General features: G+C 44.8%; 1 protein-coding gene across 4 annotated transcripts in view; it reads right to left on the reverse strand.

The window, feature by feature from the left end:
- The window catches only part of SGPP2 (sphingosine-1-phosphate phosphatase 2), a 108,294-nt gene that overhangs the window by 12,555 nt on the left and 79,028 nt on the right, over positions 1–16,711 (reverse strand). For all 4 annotated transcript variants that reach the window (XM_059167911.1, XM_059167915.1, XM_059167914.1 and 1 more), the window contains one exon: positions 15,253–15,342. In XM_059167911.1, the coding sequence (XP_059023894.1) occupies positions 15,253–15,342 (90 nt within the window). The remainder of the gene's footprint in view (positions 1–15,252; positions 15,343–16,711) is intronic.

Raw genomic sequence — 16,711 nt, forward strand, 5'->3', positions numbered from 1 at the left:
CCAGGAAATCCTCATATAAATAATAACAGAGCTCAAATATTTATTATGCATCCATTTAAGAGCAATCATGTGCTTTTATTTTCAACTGGCTACTACACACCAAGAAATATAGGAGGGTAGAGGGAGAGTAAAATGCAGTCTCTGTGCATTAAACAAAAATAGCTTTACAGTTTTTGTCAAAAACAGTATTACAAGTGCATGGCAGAGGCCTCTGTCCATAACCACCCCCAACACACATGATTTCACAACTAATGGAGCCATACTTTGTAAGCTGTTCCATGGAGTTCCAAAGCTTTCTTTCATTGACAATATGTCATACACATCTTTCCATAATTACAAGAATGTAATCATGAAAGCATGACTCATTAAAGCATTACTCCAATGGCTATAGAACACTCCACTCTGTGGAAACACTATACGTTACTTAACTAGATCTGATCGATGGACATTTAGTATATTCTCATTGTTTGCTTTTAAATGCATTAATAACATCCTGGAGGGGTAGTATAGAATGGTAATTAAAAGCATGAATTCTGAAGTCAGACTGCTTGATTTTCAATCTCCGTCTAATCTCTTACCAACTACAGAACCTTGGTCACGTTACTCAACCTCTCTCTGCTTCCTCTGTAAGCCTGGGATAACAATAGCACTTCCCTAGTAGGGTTGCTATAAAGTAGTCAACTGTCCTGTGAGGAAGTCAATGCATGCAAAACATTGAGAATGGTGCCCAGTAGGTCATAAGCACCTTATAAATGTTTGCTATTGTTTTCACTTTTACACTTGTGCGATTATATGCTTTAGAGAAAACTCCTAGAATTGGGCTAGAAGCCCAGAAGATGAAGAATGTACACTTTAGACATCCATATATTCTGCAAAATGCCCTCCAAAAAGCCTATACTGATGGGTTATCCATAGCTCTAAAAATAGTCCTCCTTGCTTGGCAGATATGAGATCTGAAAACTCACTGTTATCTGACCAAGCCAGTTATACCAACTTAGTCCATATTGTGGGCACATGGAAATGGCAAGAATCCAGTTCAGGGACACTGAAGGAGAGGACACAAAGAATTCTATACCTAGCAAAAATATCCTCCAAAGAAAAAAACAAAAGTGAAACAAAGCCTTTTCCAAAAGAAACAAAAACTGAGAGGAATTCATTATCAGCATAACCATGCTGGAACAAACACTAAATAGACTAATGGAGGCAGAAAGAATGAGATGCCACATGGACAAAGAGCACTGTAGGAAGGAATGAAGAACAGAAAGGATAAATACACAGACAAACCTAAATACATGTTCACTATGAAACAGTAAAATTAAGTTCTTGTGGGCTTTAAATCTACGTAGAATTGAATTTCATTTAATGACTCACTCCTCCCAGAGAGTGGGGAGGTACTAATTTGCATTTGACTCCCATAAATCAAGGATGGGTGTTGTAATCTCTTGGGTAACCACTAAAAGAACTGTGAAGACTTTCTAATAAGCCCACAGAGGATCAAAACCGGGAGAGTTACAATACTTGACTGAAGCTGGTGGACTTTTACCACCTCACATCAAGACTTATACAAAGGTACAGAAAAGAGAGAGATGGCATTTGGATGAAGACAAACACAAGAGAGTGGAGTGTATAGACATAGGGAGTGTCAACAGTCATTTGATTTATAACAAAACTGATGCTTCAGTAAATGGAAAAAGGGCAATCCTTATCAATGGTGCTGTGCATACTGGGTATTTCCATGGAATACAGATGAATCAAAAATCGATTCCAAGTAGACTGCCCATCTAAATAAGAAAAGCCAAATAATAAATCTTCTCAAACACAAGAGAATATCTTCAAGACAGTGTGGTAGGCCAAAGTATCTTAAACACCAATACAAAAAAATTGTAAACATAAGTAAAATTTGATCATTGGGCTATGTTAAAATTAAAAATATCTCTTTACCTAAAGATACCACCAATAGAGCCAAAAGGCAAACCACAGGATGGGAAAAAAAATTTCAATACTGTACATATATCTGACCAGTGACTCACCAACAGAGACAAGCAACCCAGCAAAAAAAAAAAAAAAGAAAAGAAAAGAAAGTCAAAGATAAAAGGCACCCAACAAAGGAGGCTATATAAATGTCCAATAATCACATGAAAAGGGGCTGAATTATTATTCATCAGAGAAATCAAAATAAAAGCACAATGAACTACCATCACACACCCAAGGGCATGACTACAATGTAAATGGCTGACATCGGGAGGGTGGGAAGAGATGCCGAGAACTGGACATCTCATAGACCACCAACAGGAGTGAAAATTGGCGTTAATTCTTCAGAAGACACAACGGTATATCCTAAAGCTGAGCCTACCTGATGACTGAGCAATTTTACTTCTACATTTATACTCCTAGTCAGACGTACGTACTTGCTCTAAAAGCCACATCAGAAGCGCCTGGGTGGCTCAGTGTGTTAAGCCTCTGCCTTCGGCTCAGGTCATGGTCTCGGGGTCCTGGGATCAGCCCCACATTGGGCTCTCTGCTCAGCCGGGAGCCTGCTTCCCCCTCTCTCTCTGCCTGCCTCTTTGCCTGCCTGTGATCTCTCTGTCTGTTAAATAAATAAAATAAAATCTTAAAAAAAAAAAAAAAAGCCACATCAAAGGAAGCTCAGAGTAGCATCATTTACAACAGCCTCAAGCTGGAAACAATCCAAAAGACCCATTGATAAGAGAAGAGATAAAGTGTGATATAGCCGTATGTTCTAATACTATCCAGCAACGAACAGTAGTGAACTAAAGCTACATTCAACAGGGGTGAATATCAAACAAATTAGTAAGTGAAAGAATCCCAAGGCAGAAGAATGTCTAGCATGTAATTCCATTTACAGGGAGTTCCACTAGGGGGTGGGGAGGACACCTGGGGAGGGGGTCCCTGGCGAGGTACAGTGTAGAGGGCATGGGGGGGCACTTCTGAGATACTGGTAATGCTCTATGTACTGCGACCTGGGTGGTGGTTACTTGGGGGTGCTTACTTACCTCTCCCTCTCTTCTAGATGCTACTTACACACCTATATCCAGGCCCCAGATTCTCCGTGAAATTCTCAAGTGCGTTAGGAACTACAGAACCTTCTTCCTCATCCTTGACTGTATCACCATCCTATTTGCTCACTGAAACGTGGGAGGTACTGAGTGGCCTGTCTTCAGACCCCCTTCCTTCTTTCCTAAGAACTGGGCTGTCAAGGAGCCTCAAAGCTTCATGCCGTTGAGGCCTGTTCCACGGTCCCTTCTCGCACAGCGAGACGCTGGCCGCATTCGACTCAGAGAGTTCGAGAAGCTGGAAATGGAGCAGCCGTGCGTACACGGTATTTACTGTGGCAGGGACACACCTAATACCTTGTTCACGAGTTTATTCTTTCAGGTAGAAGGAAATAATGTTGAACAAATAGGAGATGATGTGAGCTAGACTTCTACGGTGAAGGCAGTATTCAGACTAACAGGTGAATCTTGTCAAATCTACCTCAATAAAGTACAAAGAAATAAAAGAGAAAAACATTGATTTAGGAACTGATTACAGATGCTATCCCTACCCCTCGATGTTTACTGTGCACTTACTGCCCACTGGCAGGCACTAGTGGGCATTGCCAGGAATGCAACGGTGAGGAAAGTAAGATTCTTAGCCTCAACAGCCTAATGGTCGAAAGGATGAACACAGCCAACACATGCCTGTATCTTAGCTTGCTCTTAACGGCTAATAAAGTGATCTTTACACATCCAAATGCACACTGACCTAAGACATTTCGGATGAAAATCTCTCAGGTGTCCTTAAATCTATGAAATAGAAACATTTGTAGATGAGTTAAAAGAAAGGTTGGGAAATTCACATTCCTGCCTTTTCTGTTGGCAAAACGTGTTTCCCTAGGAGGTGCACTTCTTGGAAATTATCATGAGCAGACTTTTTCAGAATCTGCTTAATAGAATCTAGATGACAGTGGGAACAAGGATCACGAAGCCCGATGGAAATGGTCAGCTGGTCTCCTGGGTCATTCCCACCTCCTGCGGAACTGGGGACATGGAGAAGGTAAAGGTGCCGTCCCCACAGCTCCTCTGGAAGTCAAGTCACCCAGCCAGTGCACTCACGGGGAAGCCACCTTCCTCTGCTGCTTCTGTGACCTGGTGAAGTCCCGGCAACATTAATTGAAGCGGCTGGTCTAATGATTCCAATGTCTAGTCCCCGGCTCCTAGTTTCTAGAAGCATCTCTGGGCATAGTTACAGTGGTGGGAGTCAGCCTAGCATCTGTTCATGAGGTTGGTGAGTCAGTGTGAGACGTGGGGCTCATGAGGGGGTCAGTGGCGTTGTTACCAGCAGCCCTAGGCTTCTGGGGGCAGCAGCAGCTACGGGCTCTCTCTGCCCATCGAGCCCTTCCCATGTTCTGTGAGCACCACATTTCCCTGCTTAAATTCCCTTCACTAAATATCTAGAGTTGATTCTGTATTTTTCACTCCAATATAGAGTTTTAGGTTGTGCTTTTGTTTCCAATAAAATTTTACTGTTTAATTAGCAGTTACCAAGTGCCCATCAATAGATGTCAGGACGGAGGCAATCCAGGAACGTACAAAGTAGCACAAACAAATCATACTCAATTTGAGATCAGAAACTTCCACAGAAATAATTGAGAGTTGGCCAGAGAGAGACCTAGAATGCATCTTAGAGTAAACACTTAGGATTTCCTTCACCATAAGGGCACCTGGGTGGCTCAGTCGGTTAAGTGTCTGCCTTCCGCCCAGGTCATGATCCCAGGGTCCTGGGATTGAGTCCCATATCGGGCTCCTTTCTTGGAGGGGAGTCTGCTTCTCCCTCTGCCTGCTGCTCTCCCTGCTTGGGCTTTCCCACTCTCTCTGGAAAATAAAGAAAAAGAATTTCCTTAACTGTATAAAATGGGATAGAGCCCTGGGTGGGTGAGCCATGTTAAATTGGTTTCTTTGACTTTAAATGTTTAAGAACCTCGGTAGACTCACAAACTGCTTCTGGGATTTTTTTTTTTATTCTTACCACAGAATCTCATGGGACACCTGTTCCACAGAACTCTGTAAGAAGCAACAGCAAAGAGTACTCTGTTTTTTTCACTTGATACATATTAACAGATTTCTGTGTTCTAGAACTTTAAAAAAAAAAAAAATTGGAGTCTCAACCTTGCCATTTGCAATGAAGTGGATAGAACTAGAGGGTATTTTGCTGAGCAAAGTAAGTCAGTCAGAGAAAGACAATTACCCTATGATCTCCCTGATATGAGGAAGTTGAGAGGCAGAGTAGAGGGTTTAGGGGGTAAGGAAGGAAAAAATGAAACAAGATGGGATCAGGAAGGAGACAAACCATAAGTGACTCTTAATCTCACAAAACAAACTAAGGGTTGCTGGAGGGAAGTGGGGTTGGGAGAAGGGGGGTGGGGTTATGGACATTGGGGAGGGTATGTACTATGGTGAGTGCTGTGAAGCGTGTAAACCTGGTGATTCCCTGGGGAAAACAAGACATTATATGTTAATAAAAAAACAATTAGAGTCTCAGAGCTCAGTCGTTAAGCATCTGCCTTTGGCTCAGGTCATGATTCTAGGGTCCTGGGATAGAGCCCCATGTAGGGCTCCCTGCTCAGTGGAGGGTCTTCTTCTCCCTCTCCCACTCCCCCTGCATGTATTCCCTCTCTTACTGTTTCTCTCTCTGTCAAATAAATAAAATCTTAAAAAAAAAATTGCAGCCTCTTTGGCTTTTATTCCTCGATGAGTATATTTCTCCCCTTCTCTCCCTAGTCTGCCCTTCTTTCGTATTTCAGAGTATAATATAATTTTTAAATTTACATCTACTAAAATTCACCTTTTCGAGTTCATAGTTCAGAGGTCTGACCCACGCATGGGCTGAGAGAACCACCACACACATCAGGACACATGGCGTCATCAACCAGAACCCTTCACACCACTCCTTTCCAGAGAAGCTCTCCTACATCCCCAACTCCTGGCAACCACTGATCTTTTGTCCCTCACTACAGTTTTGCCTTTTCCAGATGTCATATACAATACACAGCCTTCTGAGTCTGGCTTCTCTCAGTGAACATAATACACATGAGAACCAACTGCTAAGAGTTTGTTCTGCATTACTGCTGAGTATAATCCATCCTGTGGAGGTATCCTGGTTTGCTTATCCATTCACGGCTGAGGGTATCTATCTGGGTTGTTCCCAGTTCTTAGAAATTATGAATAACTGCTTTATCAATAAATACATAATTACATAATGTTAAATAATTGGATGTTGTCCCAGGTCTTAATGGATAGTTTGTTTAATTGAGCAATTCCTTACTGCTGCACATTCAAATTATTTTTCATGCTGAAATATCTTTATTTTTAAAATTTTTTAAAAGATTTTATCTATTTAGTTGAGAGAGCAATAGCAAGAGAAAGCATGAGCAGGGGTTGGGGAGAAGAAGAAGCAGACTTCCCTCTGAGCAAGGAGCCCGAGATGGGACTTGATCCCAGGACCCTGAAATCATGATCTGAGCTGAAGGCAGACACTTAACTGACTGAGCTATGCAGGTGCCTCAATGCTGCACTATTTTTTTTTTTTGAAGATTATTTATTTATTTACTCGACAGACAGAGATCACAAGTAGGCAGAGAGGCAGGCAGAAAGAGAGGAGGGGAAGCAGGCTCCCCGCTGACCAGAGAGCCCGATGCAAGGCTCGATCGCAGGACCCTGGGATCATGACCTGAGCTGAAGGCAGAGGCCTAACCTACTGAGCCACCCAGGCACCCCTGAACTATTTTTAAAGAACACTACCCCCAATATGCTCAATGATTCTTTAGGATAAGTACCTGGAAAAGTTATGCATTGTACCTTTTACTGCTTTTGATACACATTAGATCAAAAGGTTCCCTTATGAGAATATACTATTACTTAACTCCTTATCATCGCTGATTTTATTTTTCACCAATCTCACAAACAAAAATTTTAAAATGACATCTCATTTTCACCTGTCCTTCATGACTTCTATTACATCCCTGTAAATAGCGGTGAGATTGATTCCTTATGCTTATTGGACATTTTTATTTTTTTCTTTCAGGAATTGCCTGTTCTTGTGATTGCCTGTTCTTGAGTCCTCATAATAATTGTTTATCATTTACTACATTTATGGTTTTTTTTTTAAAGATTTTATTTATTTATTTGACAGAGAGAGATCACAAGCAGGCAGAGAGGCAGGCAGAGAGAGAAGGAAGCAGGCTCCTGGCTGAGTAGAGAGCCCGATGCAGGGCTCGATCCCAGGACCCTGCGATCATGACCTGAGCCGAAGGCAGCGGCTTAACCCACTGAGCCACCTAGGTGCCCCTACATTTATGTTTTTAATGACGAATTTCTTTTTTAAGATTTTATTGATTTATTTGTCAAAGCGTGCACGAGTAGGGGGAGAGGTAAGCAGAGGGAGAAGCAGGCTCCCCGCTGAGCAGGGGCCCAATATGGAACTTGATTTCAGGATCCTGGGATTGTGACCTGAGCTCAAGGCAGATGCTTAACTGACTGAGCCACCCAGGCATCCCTTAACGATGACTTTTTTTTTTTTTTTTTTTTTTTAAATATACAGAGCTTTAGTGCATGTAGTCAGCTCTTTTAACTTTCCTTTGTGGATTGTTACATTTCACATCATGACTTTTTCTATTTTAAGCCTCCATAAATATTCATTAATGTTTTCGAATCTTTCTGGTTTTTGAGACAGTGTGATGAGTAGAAGAGACTTCCTGGTTGAGACCAAGTCACCTCACGTTGAGCACCCTGGATTTGCTTCTGCCCCTACAGCTCTGAACTACTGATAATGTGTAGGATTCTTCTTTTCTAAGGGGTACGTCGGTCATCTGAAGGTGAATAGTTTACTGAACTAAACTGAATTTATTTTATGATTCAATTTGATTTAGAAATAGGCTCCATCCTCAGCTTTCAGGGGGTTAGCTGAGGATCACAGCAGATTTCATTCTCCCTCTCCTTCCCTTTGTTCCACTGGTAGGACAAACCAGTAACCATGTAGAAAGTTGCAAGGAGAATAAAGTGTGTCGGCATGTGCATGTCAACATTTTCTGGAATGTCACAGCAGCAGTGAGCATTATGGGAGAAATATATATATATATGTGTGTGTGTATGTATATATATATATATACATACACACACACATACGCACAAGGGGCCAAAGAATATCTTTCAAAAATCCTGTAAATAGAGGCACCTGGGTGGCTCAGTCAGTTAAGCATCCACCTTCAGCTGAGGTCATGATCTTAGGGTCCTGGGATGGAGCCCTGCATCAGGTTCCCTGCTTAGCAGGGAGTCTGTTTTGCCCTCTCCTTCTCTGTCTCCCTCTACCTGCTCGTGCTCTCTCTCTCTCTCTCTCAAATGAATAATAAATGAAATCTTTTAAAAAAATCATGTAAATAAATGGGAAGGTCTGACTCATTTTACAAAAGCTGATTGTACAGATTTTGAAGACTGTGGGTTTTCTGAGAAGCATTCAATTATAAGCTTATAAAAACACTTCACCCTTCAATGAAACTGTAACACACTGTATCATCACAAAGGCAAGTACCTAATAAAAGAAACAGGAGGAGACTGGGCTTCTGCGGAAGGTTTAATCCAATCTCTTCCTCTTACATTAAGAGTAACTGGAACTCAACCTAAAGCACAAGTGTATCCGTGTAGTCCTAGATCTCAGTGCTGGGCTCCGTCCCTGGATGGGGTTGTTTGTATTTATTTGGCACAAGTGAAAGCATTCTCAACACAATCTAGACTTTAAACATTTTATCCAAGCTCCCTCTTTAGCAACCTGGGTTACAGGGACACTTTTGGGATGCTGTCACTGGGGTAAATGACCTTTCCCCATGGCCACCTTGCCTGGCCCCCTCTACTTCAATGGACCATCTCTGCAGCTGCTGGCCCTGTCCACTTGGCTTGGCTGCCCAGCCATTAGTCTCAGAGAGTCAGGCTAATTGTCAGTTAATTGTCACGGGCCCTCAGGTCTGACAACCTACAACACTGGAACAGCTTCTGAGGCCAACTAGTTTCTTCTGCAGCATAAGGATGGACCTGACTTCTGGTCCGAGGCCAGCCGGCCCCATTCTAGTCCATGCCTGCCTGCTTCATCGCTTTACGTTTTTGCTCACAGCCCGCAGGGACCTCTGGGCTCTGCACGATTCTAGCGCGTGGGCGTGGACCACCTTCTGTCTTTGCCTGTCTTCTGTGGGCTGCATGCAAGGGTCAGGCCCGCTCCCCTCCTGGATTCGGAGCACTCCCGCCTAGCCCGCTCACCCAACACGCACAGAACAGACAGAAAACTGAGCCGCAGCTGTGGCTTTTTGGACAGTGTGGAGAAAGCAGATGAAAAATTAATTTACCTACATTTATTGTTAGGAATACATATTGCAAGCAGCTCTTGCTGGAAATGCCCTACCTTCAGTTTGATTAATGCAGAAGCATATAAAGGTCATCAGTTTCCCTTTATATCATCCTAAGGAATGGCTGTCGGGGCTTCTACAGTGGTTAACAAATAATGATTTATTTCATCTTAAACAACAACAACAACAACAACAACGCAACAACAGCTTTAAAAACAACAGAGGTTGAATGTTCTACCCCGAGTCCTTAGTAGGAAACCAGAAATAATTCTCTATTTAATAAAAGTATAAAAATAAGTCTCTCCAAGGTAAAGAATGGCCGATGTGCATAGTAAGGGGATGCTCAGAAACACAACCAAATCTCCTTTTTATCTCAGTAACTAACTTATCCTACAACAGAAAGTAAGGCTTGGTTGGTTATAGTTCATACTATAATTAGCTTTCTTTTTCATATTAAAAAAGGGAGTTTAGAGTAAGGGGTTTTTTATTTGTTTGTTTGTTTTTAAAGTAGTTTCAAAGAACTTGGGAACAAACAAAAACAAACACACCAGGACTGCTTTAGTCCAAAGCCAGAACACAGTTTTGTATGGGCTGCAGATAATTTAATATTTGAGAAGTCTTTTCAACGTTCTCCAACTGCAACCAAAACTAAAGCAATAGTTAGGGGAACAAAATAAATGAGTAAGCCAATAAAACCCAGTATCTATATAATTATCCACAGATCAAACAATTTAGGGACAATAAAATAGAACAGCATTTCAGCTAATTCAAGTTCAAAATAATGGGACAACCATTCACTAATCTAACAACAACAGCAATTCTGGCTAATTTTACTGTTAGCATATTGGGGATAATTGCCTTATCAGTCAAGAGATTTAAAATCAGAGACGCCTGGGTGGCTCAGTCGGTTAAGCTGCTGCTTTTGGCTCAGGTCGTGATCCCAGGGTCCTGGGATCGAGTTCTGCGTTGGGCTCTTTGCTTTGCCGGGAGCCTGCTTCTCCCTCAGCCTCTGCCTGCCACTCTGCCTGTTTGTGTGCTCGCTCACTCTCTCTCTCTCTCTCTGACAAATAAAATCTTAAAAAAGAAAGATTTAAAATCAATTCTGTACAAGTTGACTTATTTCAGGCACTGAAAACTGAGCATGAAACCTTCTTGACTTGCTCTAATCCTCCTTTCCTCACGTAAACAACCATAATATGTCAGTTTTTGAGTCCCTGAAAGAGCAGGAAAATGCAATAAAGTCAATGTAGAAAGGATACCAGTGGGGGGCTTTGTCTGCTCTCTTCTTTGGCAACACACCCATTTCATTTTGGAGAACGGCCCCTCCCACAGGCCAACCCTAATCCCATACCTAACCATCACTGCCCATGGTGGCCCTTGCCCCCACAGGCTGGCTCCTGACCAGCGGGACCAAACCACTCACATAGCTATTGGTGCAGCAAATGGGTTCACTGTCCAGGCCAAGCCATCAGAGACTTTCTTGAAATTTTCCCTACTATAATCCTTTCAGGAATAAAACAAAGAACTGAAGCCCAGAGCTCCTTGGGTCTCGCTGCAGAGAGAAGGCAGCCCAGGAGCATGGATCCATCATGTGAAGAGATGTACAGAGAAGCTTAAGGAAGAGTGGGGGGGGGGGGACTTCTAGCAAAGATCTAGACCTCAAGTCCTGTTCTCCCAACGGCGACTGGACTTTTGCCCCTCCGACAGTGTGTATCTAAAAGCGAATACACTTTCCTTTAAGCTTAAGTGAGTTTGAGCTGGTGTCTATTATTTGTACTCCAGGAGTCCTGATCCATGCAGACGGTTACCTCTTGGGTTTGGGAATTCTCAGGAGTGAACTTACTGAGTTGTCTTTCTAGTCCCTGTTCCTGGGGCACTGCCTTTGTGGCCAAAGGGGTGACTTATGGGGTCATGTTTCTGCTCTGGACACTGTTTCTCTCCCTGAGCCTTACTGGCCCAAGGGTAGCATGCAGGGCAATCAAGGTTTCACCTCTGGAAATTAAGGTTTGGATTTGAGAGGTTGTGGGGTTCTTTGAGCAGTGGTGCTCCAGAGGGACAGGAAGGCATTCTCCGAGACACTGTGGTTCTGGCTCCTTCAGAGCTTTAGTCACTCAGCCCCATCCACACTGAGCTCCATGAGCTGCCTCAGTTCAAGACATTCTACCCTCTCTTCCTCCCCCTACCCCCTGCGCTTCAGCTGGCTACAACTGGTTTTGTCTTCAAACCAAGAGAACATGAAATTTTACACACAAAAAATTATTTCTATAAATTATTGGTTAGGATATTTTTGACCATGGGAAACATAAGACTTCAATAAAAATCAGCTTGAGCAATAACAAACTTTTTACCTTGAACAACAAGCCTCGAGGCAGTAGCCCCAGGCGTGGTGAATCAGCAGCTCAAGGATGTCATCAGGGCCACCATGTTTTATTTCCATGTTTTGCCAGGAAGAGGACTGACTTCTCTCACAGGTTAGTCCACCTAGAATTCCCAGATGGCTGCCACCCACAGTTAGCGCTTCCGGGGTCATCTTTCCCATTGAGCAGGGGAAGAAGACACTCCAAACATCCTGGCGGTGGTGGGTGGTGAGAGCAGCTCCAAGGCATTTTTAAGTCAGAACTAATTCAGCGTGATGACTGCCTGGCTGTGGGGCGTGGGAAGGGAGGAGCTGGGGCAGTGCCCGGCTTTCTTGCTGAGGCATCTTGGTGGATGGAGACACCCTTCTCTAAGGGCCCTCCAGAGCCAGTTTGGCAGGACAGTGACACCGTGTGTGGGTTCTCTGCCTCTTCAGACTTCTTTCAGGCCTGTCGAGGAGTCAACTGGGGCCTGTCCCCAAAGCCTTGACATCAGAGAGCAAACCACTCACCTCTAACAAGGCGTAATTTCCTGAAGGGGGAGCTAAGTAAATTTCTGTTCTCCTTGAACTGCTTCCGCTTCATGGGCAACCATTTACATAAAGCAGGCAGCCCCTGAGGAGGGCATGACGTTCCGCTGTGAGTGTCCTGTCCCAGCTGTGTGCGATTAGAGGAGCTCACATTACGGACATGGTGGGTGTCTACATGGCATCTGTCTCCACCTGCTTTTCACCTTCCTGCTTCAGTTTGGTTCAGGCGCAGGCTTGTGGCCGGTCCTAAAGGATAATTAGTCTAATCTCTGCTCTCCACCCTGGCTGAGCGCTGAAATCTCCTGAGTTCTGAACAAATACCAATGCTTACCATATAGGCGTGTGTGCATGTGTGTGTATGTATGTGTGTGTCATTTCCACTCCTCAGCTACTGTGAATAATGCTGCTGGTATGAACCTGGGTGTCCAGATGCCCCCACGGATATTTTTAAAAAGCTTTCCATGGGATGTGGAATATGCAGTCAGGGTTGAGGACCATTAGTGCGTGGCAGTCCCTGGCGACCACAAGGAGTCTGGGTGAGAGGCCTGCCACCTTCGTCGGCCCGATGCAGCTGCTCCCTGCTAATTACAGTACTCAGCAGAGCCCATAATCAGCAGCTCCCACATCTGTCAGCATCCACGCTCAGACGCCCAGAAGGGCGAGGCAGGTTTTGTTTACTTCCACATCTCAGTGACCGACTCCCACCTGGGTACCCCACAGGAAACGATTGAGTTGCTGCTGTTGAAGGAAGAAGACTTCCAATCCCTTGTTCAACCGGATCCCCCATCAAAGTCAACTGCACCCCTTCTGCTACTAGAAATGATGTGCCATCAAACCCTCGGCCATGCATCTGGCCCCACTCGGGCCTGGGCCTGAGTCAGGGTCTCAGACCTTTATAAAATAAAGATGCCCATGTGGAAGGAGCCCCAGGGGGTGGTGGGGGCCCAAGGTGGGGTGTGGGTTGCTGCGGCCTCGCTCCAGTTTCTTCTGGGACAGATGTTCCGAAAGGAGCAGCTGTGCCCATTCCTTGCAGCTGAATGAGATGCTTCAGTAATCTTCCCCACAAATGCCGGCTTCTCTAGCCCCGTAACCCACTTGAAAAAGAAAAACGGACACGACGCTGTGTTTTTCCTTGAGGTGGGTTTTCCGTGCTCTCTACTCACGTCTGCAACCCCATGTCCGTGTGTTTACACTGCTTTTCATGTCGGCCTGAATTCTCACAATCCTTTTTTTTTTTTTTTTTTTTTTATTACAGCCTATGGAAATTAAAAAAGTAGCCCCAGATAAAAGAAATGCCAGAGCACCCGCGAGACTTCTGCCTGGTTCCATTTTTAAGTCTGCGGACGTATTTGGAGAGAACCTCTTTCTAATGTGAAGCAGGAGTGTGGCAAATCGAGAATGCTCTCCTCTCTGTTCCCCTGTGGGCTCAGAAGCCAGATGCGCCGCGTGACAGGACCCGGACAGCAAGGACGCGGCTTGGGAGGGAGACGAGGAGAAGGAGGAGGCCCCTAGCTGCTTCTGCAGTGTCTTCTAGATCTGGTCAGGCCACGGTGTGGATGGGGCAAGAGAAGCAGTGCATTTGGGGGCGGAGCTGGTCTTCATTGAAAATGTGGATTTTTCTTTTTAAAAGATTTTATTTATTTATTTGACAGAGGGAAAGAGAGAGAGTGCAAGCAAGCAGAGCAGGAGGCAGAGGGAGAAGCAAATTCCCCGATGAACAGGGAACCCGACGTGGGGCTCGATCCCACGACCCTGGGATCATGGCCGGAGCGGAAGGCAGCCGTTTTAACCGATGGAGCCACCCAGGCGCCCCAGATGTTTATCGTAGAAACTTTTCGCGTTCATTTTGATTTTTGTAAGTACTACATTAAATTGCTTACGTGGGTCATGGAGCTATCTGGCACACCTTCCATTTCGTGTCTCACTTCCCTCACCTTCCCAGCCCTGACTCGACTGGCTCCCAGCTCCTCCTTGCTTTTCCTTGAGTTAGGCTGTGTTTTCATGAGGGAAGCAAGATGTCTCTCTCTGAGTCTTGTGCAGCCATGAGCTTGTTTCCTCTAGGCTTACTTCCTCCCAGGCCTCTGCCCCTGCTCATTTTGACGAGCTCTCGTGCTGCCTGTGTTCACCTCTGCTGCTTCTGCCCTTCCAGGCCGCCCCTCTCGGGACCGCCAACACCAGGAGGAGAAACAAGAGGGTGGCCTTTCCTTCCCGGGTCTTTTGCTAACACAGATTTTGAGCTTCGTATGGAGAGTAACACAATTAGCAAGGGCCCGTTCCTCTTTAGAGATGTTTCTTAGGCCAGTTATGATGAGGAGTACAGCCTTGTGGTAGACCACGGGCAGCCTTGTGCGCTGGAACGTCACGGCAGCTGGCTGATACACCAGAAGCTGAGCTCTGAGGTAATGTTAACTGTGCTAACCAGAGCAGCCCTGGAAATCAGAGTTCGGTAAACGGGTAGCTGAACCTTTACGTGCAGGCGGGTCTCTCTGTGCCCCCCACCACCTCCGGCCCAGAACAGTATGGAAGGAAGCGAGCCCATGATTCTGGGCTCTTCTGACACAACAGGACTCCTTCCCTGAAAGGTCAGCTGAGATCTTTAAAAATCTAGGCCTGATTCTGTGAGGGTCTCAGTGAGGAACCCTATCCACCCACCCACCTCCTTGACCCTGGGTGTTTTACCTGCACTGTTTCTGCTTCATCAGTAAACCCACATGAACCTAAATGACGGGGTCACTGTTGCCATTCTAGCCGATCTTCCAAGTCATGAGGGTCTAGGCCAGCTCAGCCTCCTTGATATCATCTTGATGATTCATTATTATAATTAAGCCACAAAATAATGACTTACCTCAATGGCCTGAAGGGAAATATAATGACACACACAAACAGCTTCAGAAGTAATACAGCATGAAGAACACACTGAAACAGGGGCCACAGTGTCATAGGGACAGTCACCCGAAGGCCTGACAGCAGGACTTACCAGCACCGTGTGCATCCCGGTGTAGAGTCTGCTGAGACACACCAAGGTGGAAAACACCACAGCCATCAGCAGTCCCAGAGCAAAGGGATACTGTGGGGGGAGAAGGGAAAGCAAGGCCATGAGATCACGCGTGCACAGTTTGATGCTGTGGGAGGAAAAGTTTCCCACCCAGTGACTGCTAGTTTCAACCTCAGTTTCCCTAGACCAGCAGTCTCAGGGTCTCAAACCATTTGAAAAGTGGGAAAAAAAGCAAAGAGAAGGGGAAGACATCCACAGCCATGGCTCTGGGAGGAAGCTTCTCACCATATAAACCTACAAATCAGACACAGTTAGGACTTGGCATTAGGTCTCATGACCACAGACACGGTGCTGACAGTTTTCGTGAAATAAATCATTCTTTATTTCAGACTATTCTTAGCATAACATGCATGAAGGGTACAGTATGGAGCGAGAGGCAAGGTAGAGGGACAGTCCCATCACCCGGAAGTGCAACTGACAGCTTCCCCATCGAGGGCTGGGTGAGCCCAAGGAAGCCCAGCCCAGGCTAAGAACGGGCACCTTTCCATACAGATGTTGAGGCAGAAATCCAGACTTTACTACAACTCAACGTTTGCTGGTGGGTAACAACAGCAGCCAGAGGACTCAGGCTACTGCTGAGTCCTATAGGGATATCCTGCTTATAAATGAAGATACAGAGATGTAATCCATATGCTTCAAGCTTGAACACCTGTGCTGTCCCCTGGTGAAGAGAATAAAGGCGACAGAGAGCTGCCTGCATTACGGGAAGCACTCTAGAGCCCCATGCTCCTCCCTTCTTCACACAGCCCTATGAAGTGGGTTCTATCATTAGTTCCATTCCACAACCGAGGAAACCCTTAACCTTGACAGTTACTGTTAAACTTAAGCACAAAGACGCTTTCCCACCCATCATCCCATTTGATCTTCAAAGCAGCAGCTGGCCCCAGAGAGGTCAAATGATCTGCCCAAGGTCACACAGCTTGTAGAAGGGAAGAGTAAGAACCAGAAGCCACCTCTTCTGAATCCAAGCCCAGCACGTTCTTTCTGATGTAAGATGGAAGAAAAGTCACACATGGTCGTAGGTCTTCTCTTAACATTTATCGTTAACTGGGTCTCAGAATTTAATTTAAGAAAAAGTGTTAAAAATGAATGAGTGAATGCATTCAGAAATTAGAGTTGGGGCATTTGCCTGAACACACAGTCATATAAATAAACCATATTTAGGACTGTTTACAGCAAATAACCCAAAAAGCTAAATATATTTATCATTAAAAATTGAATAGGAGAGACGTCTGAAAACTGCTGCATCATATGAGCTGAAAAGAGTTTTTTGAGAAGGACCAGGCGGCCTTGAAATAAGTCTATAAACGGTGTTGTTGCTGTGTTCTTGCAGTCAGCTGCTACTTGGGGCTTTTTTCCTGCATAAGGCCTCTCTGGATGC

This window comes from Mustela lutreola, chromosome 3 (assembly GCF_030435805.1).
Source record: "Mustela lutreola isolate mMusLut2 chromosome 3, mMusLut2.pri, whole genome shotgun sequence".
In the NCBI taxonomy this organism is placed as follows: Eukaryota; Metazoa; Chordata; class Mammalia; order Carnivora; family Mustelidae; genus Mustela; species Mustela lutreola.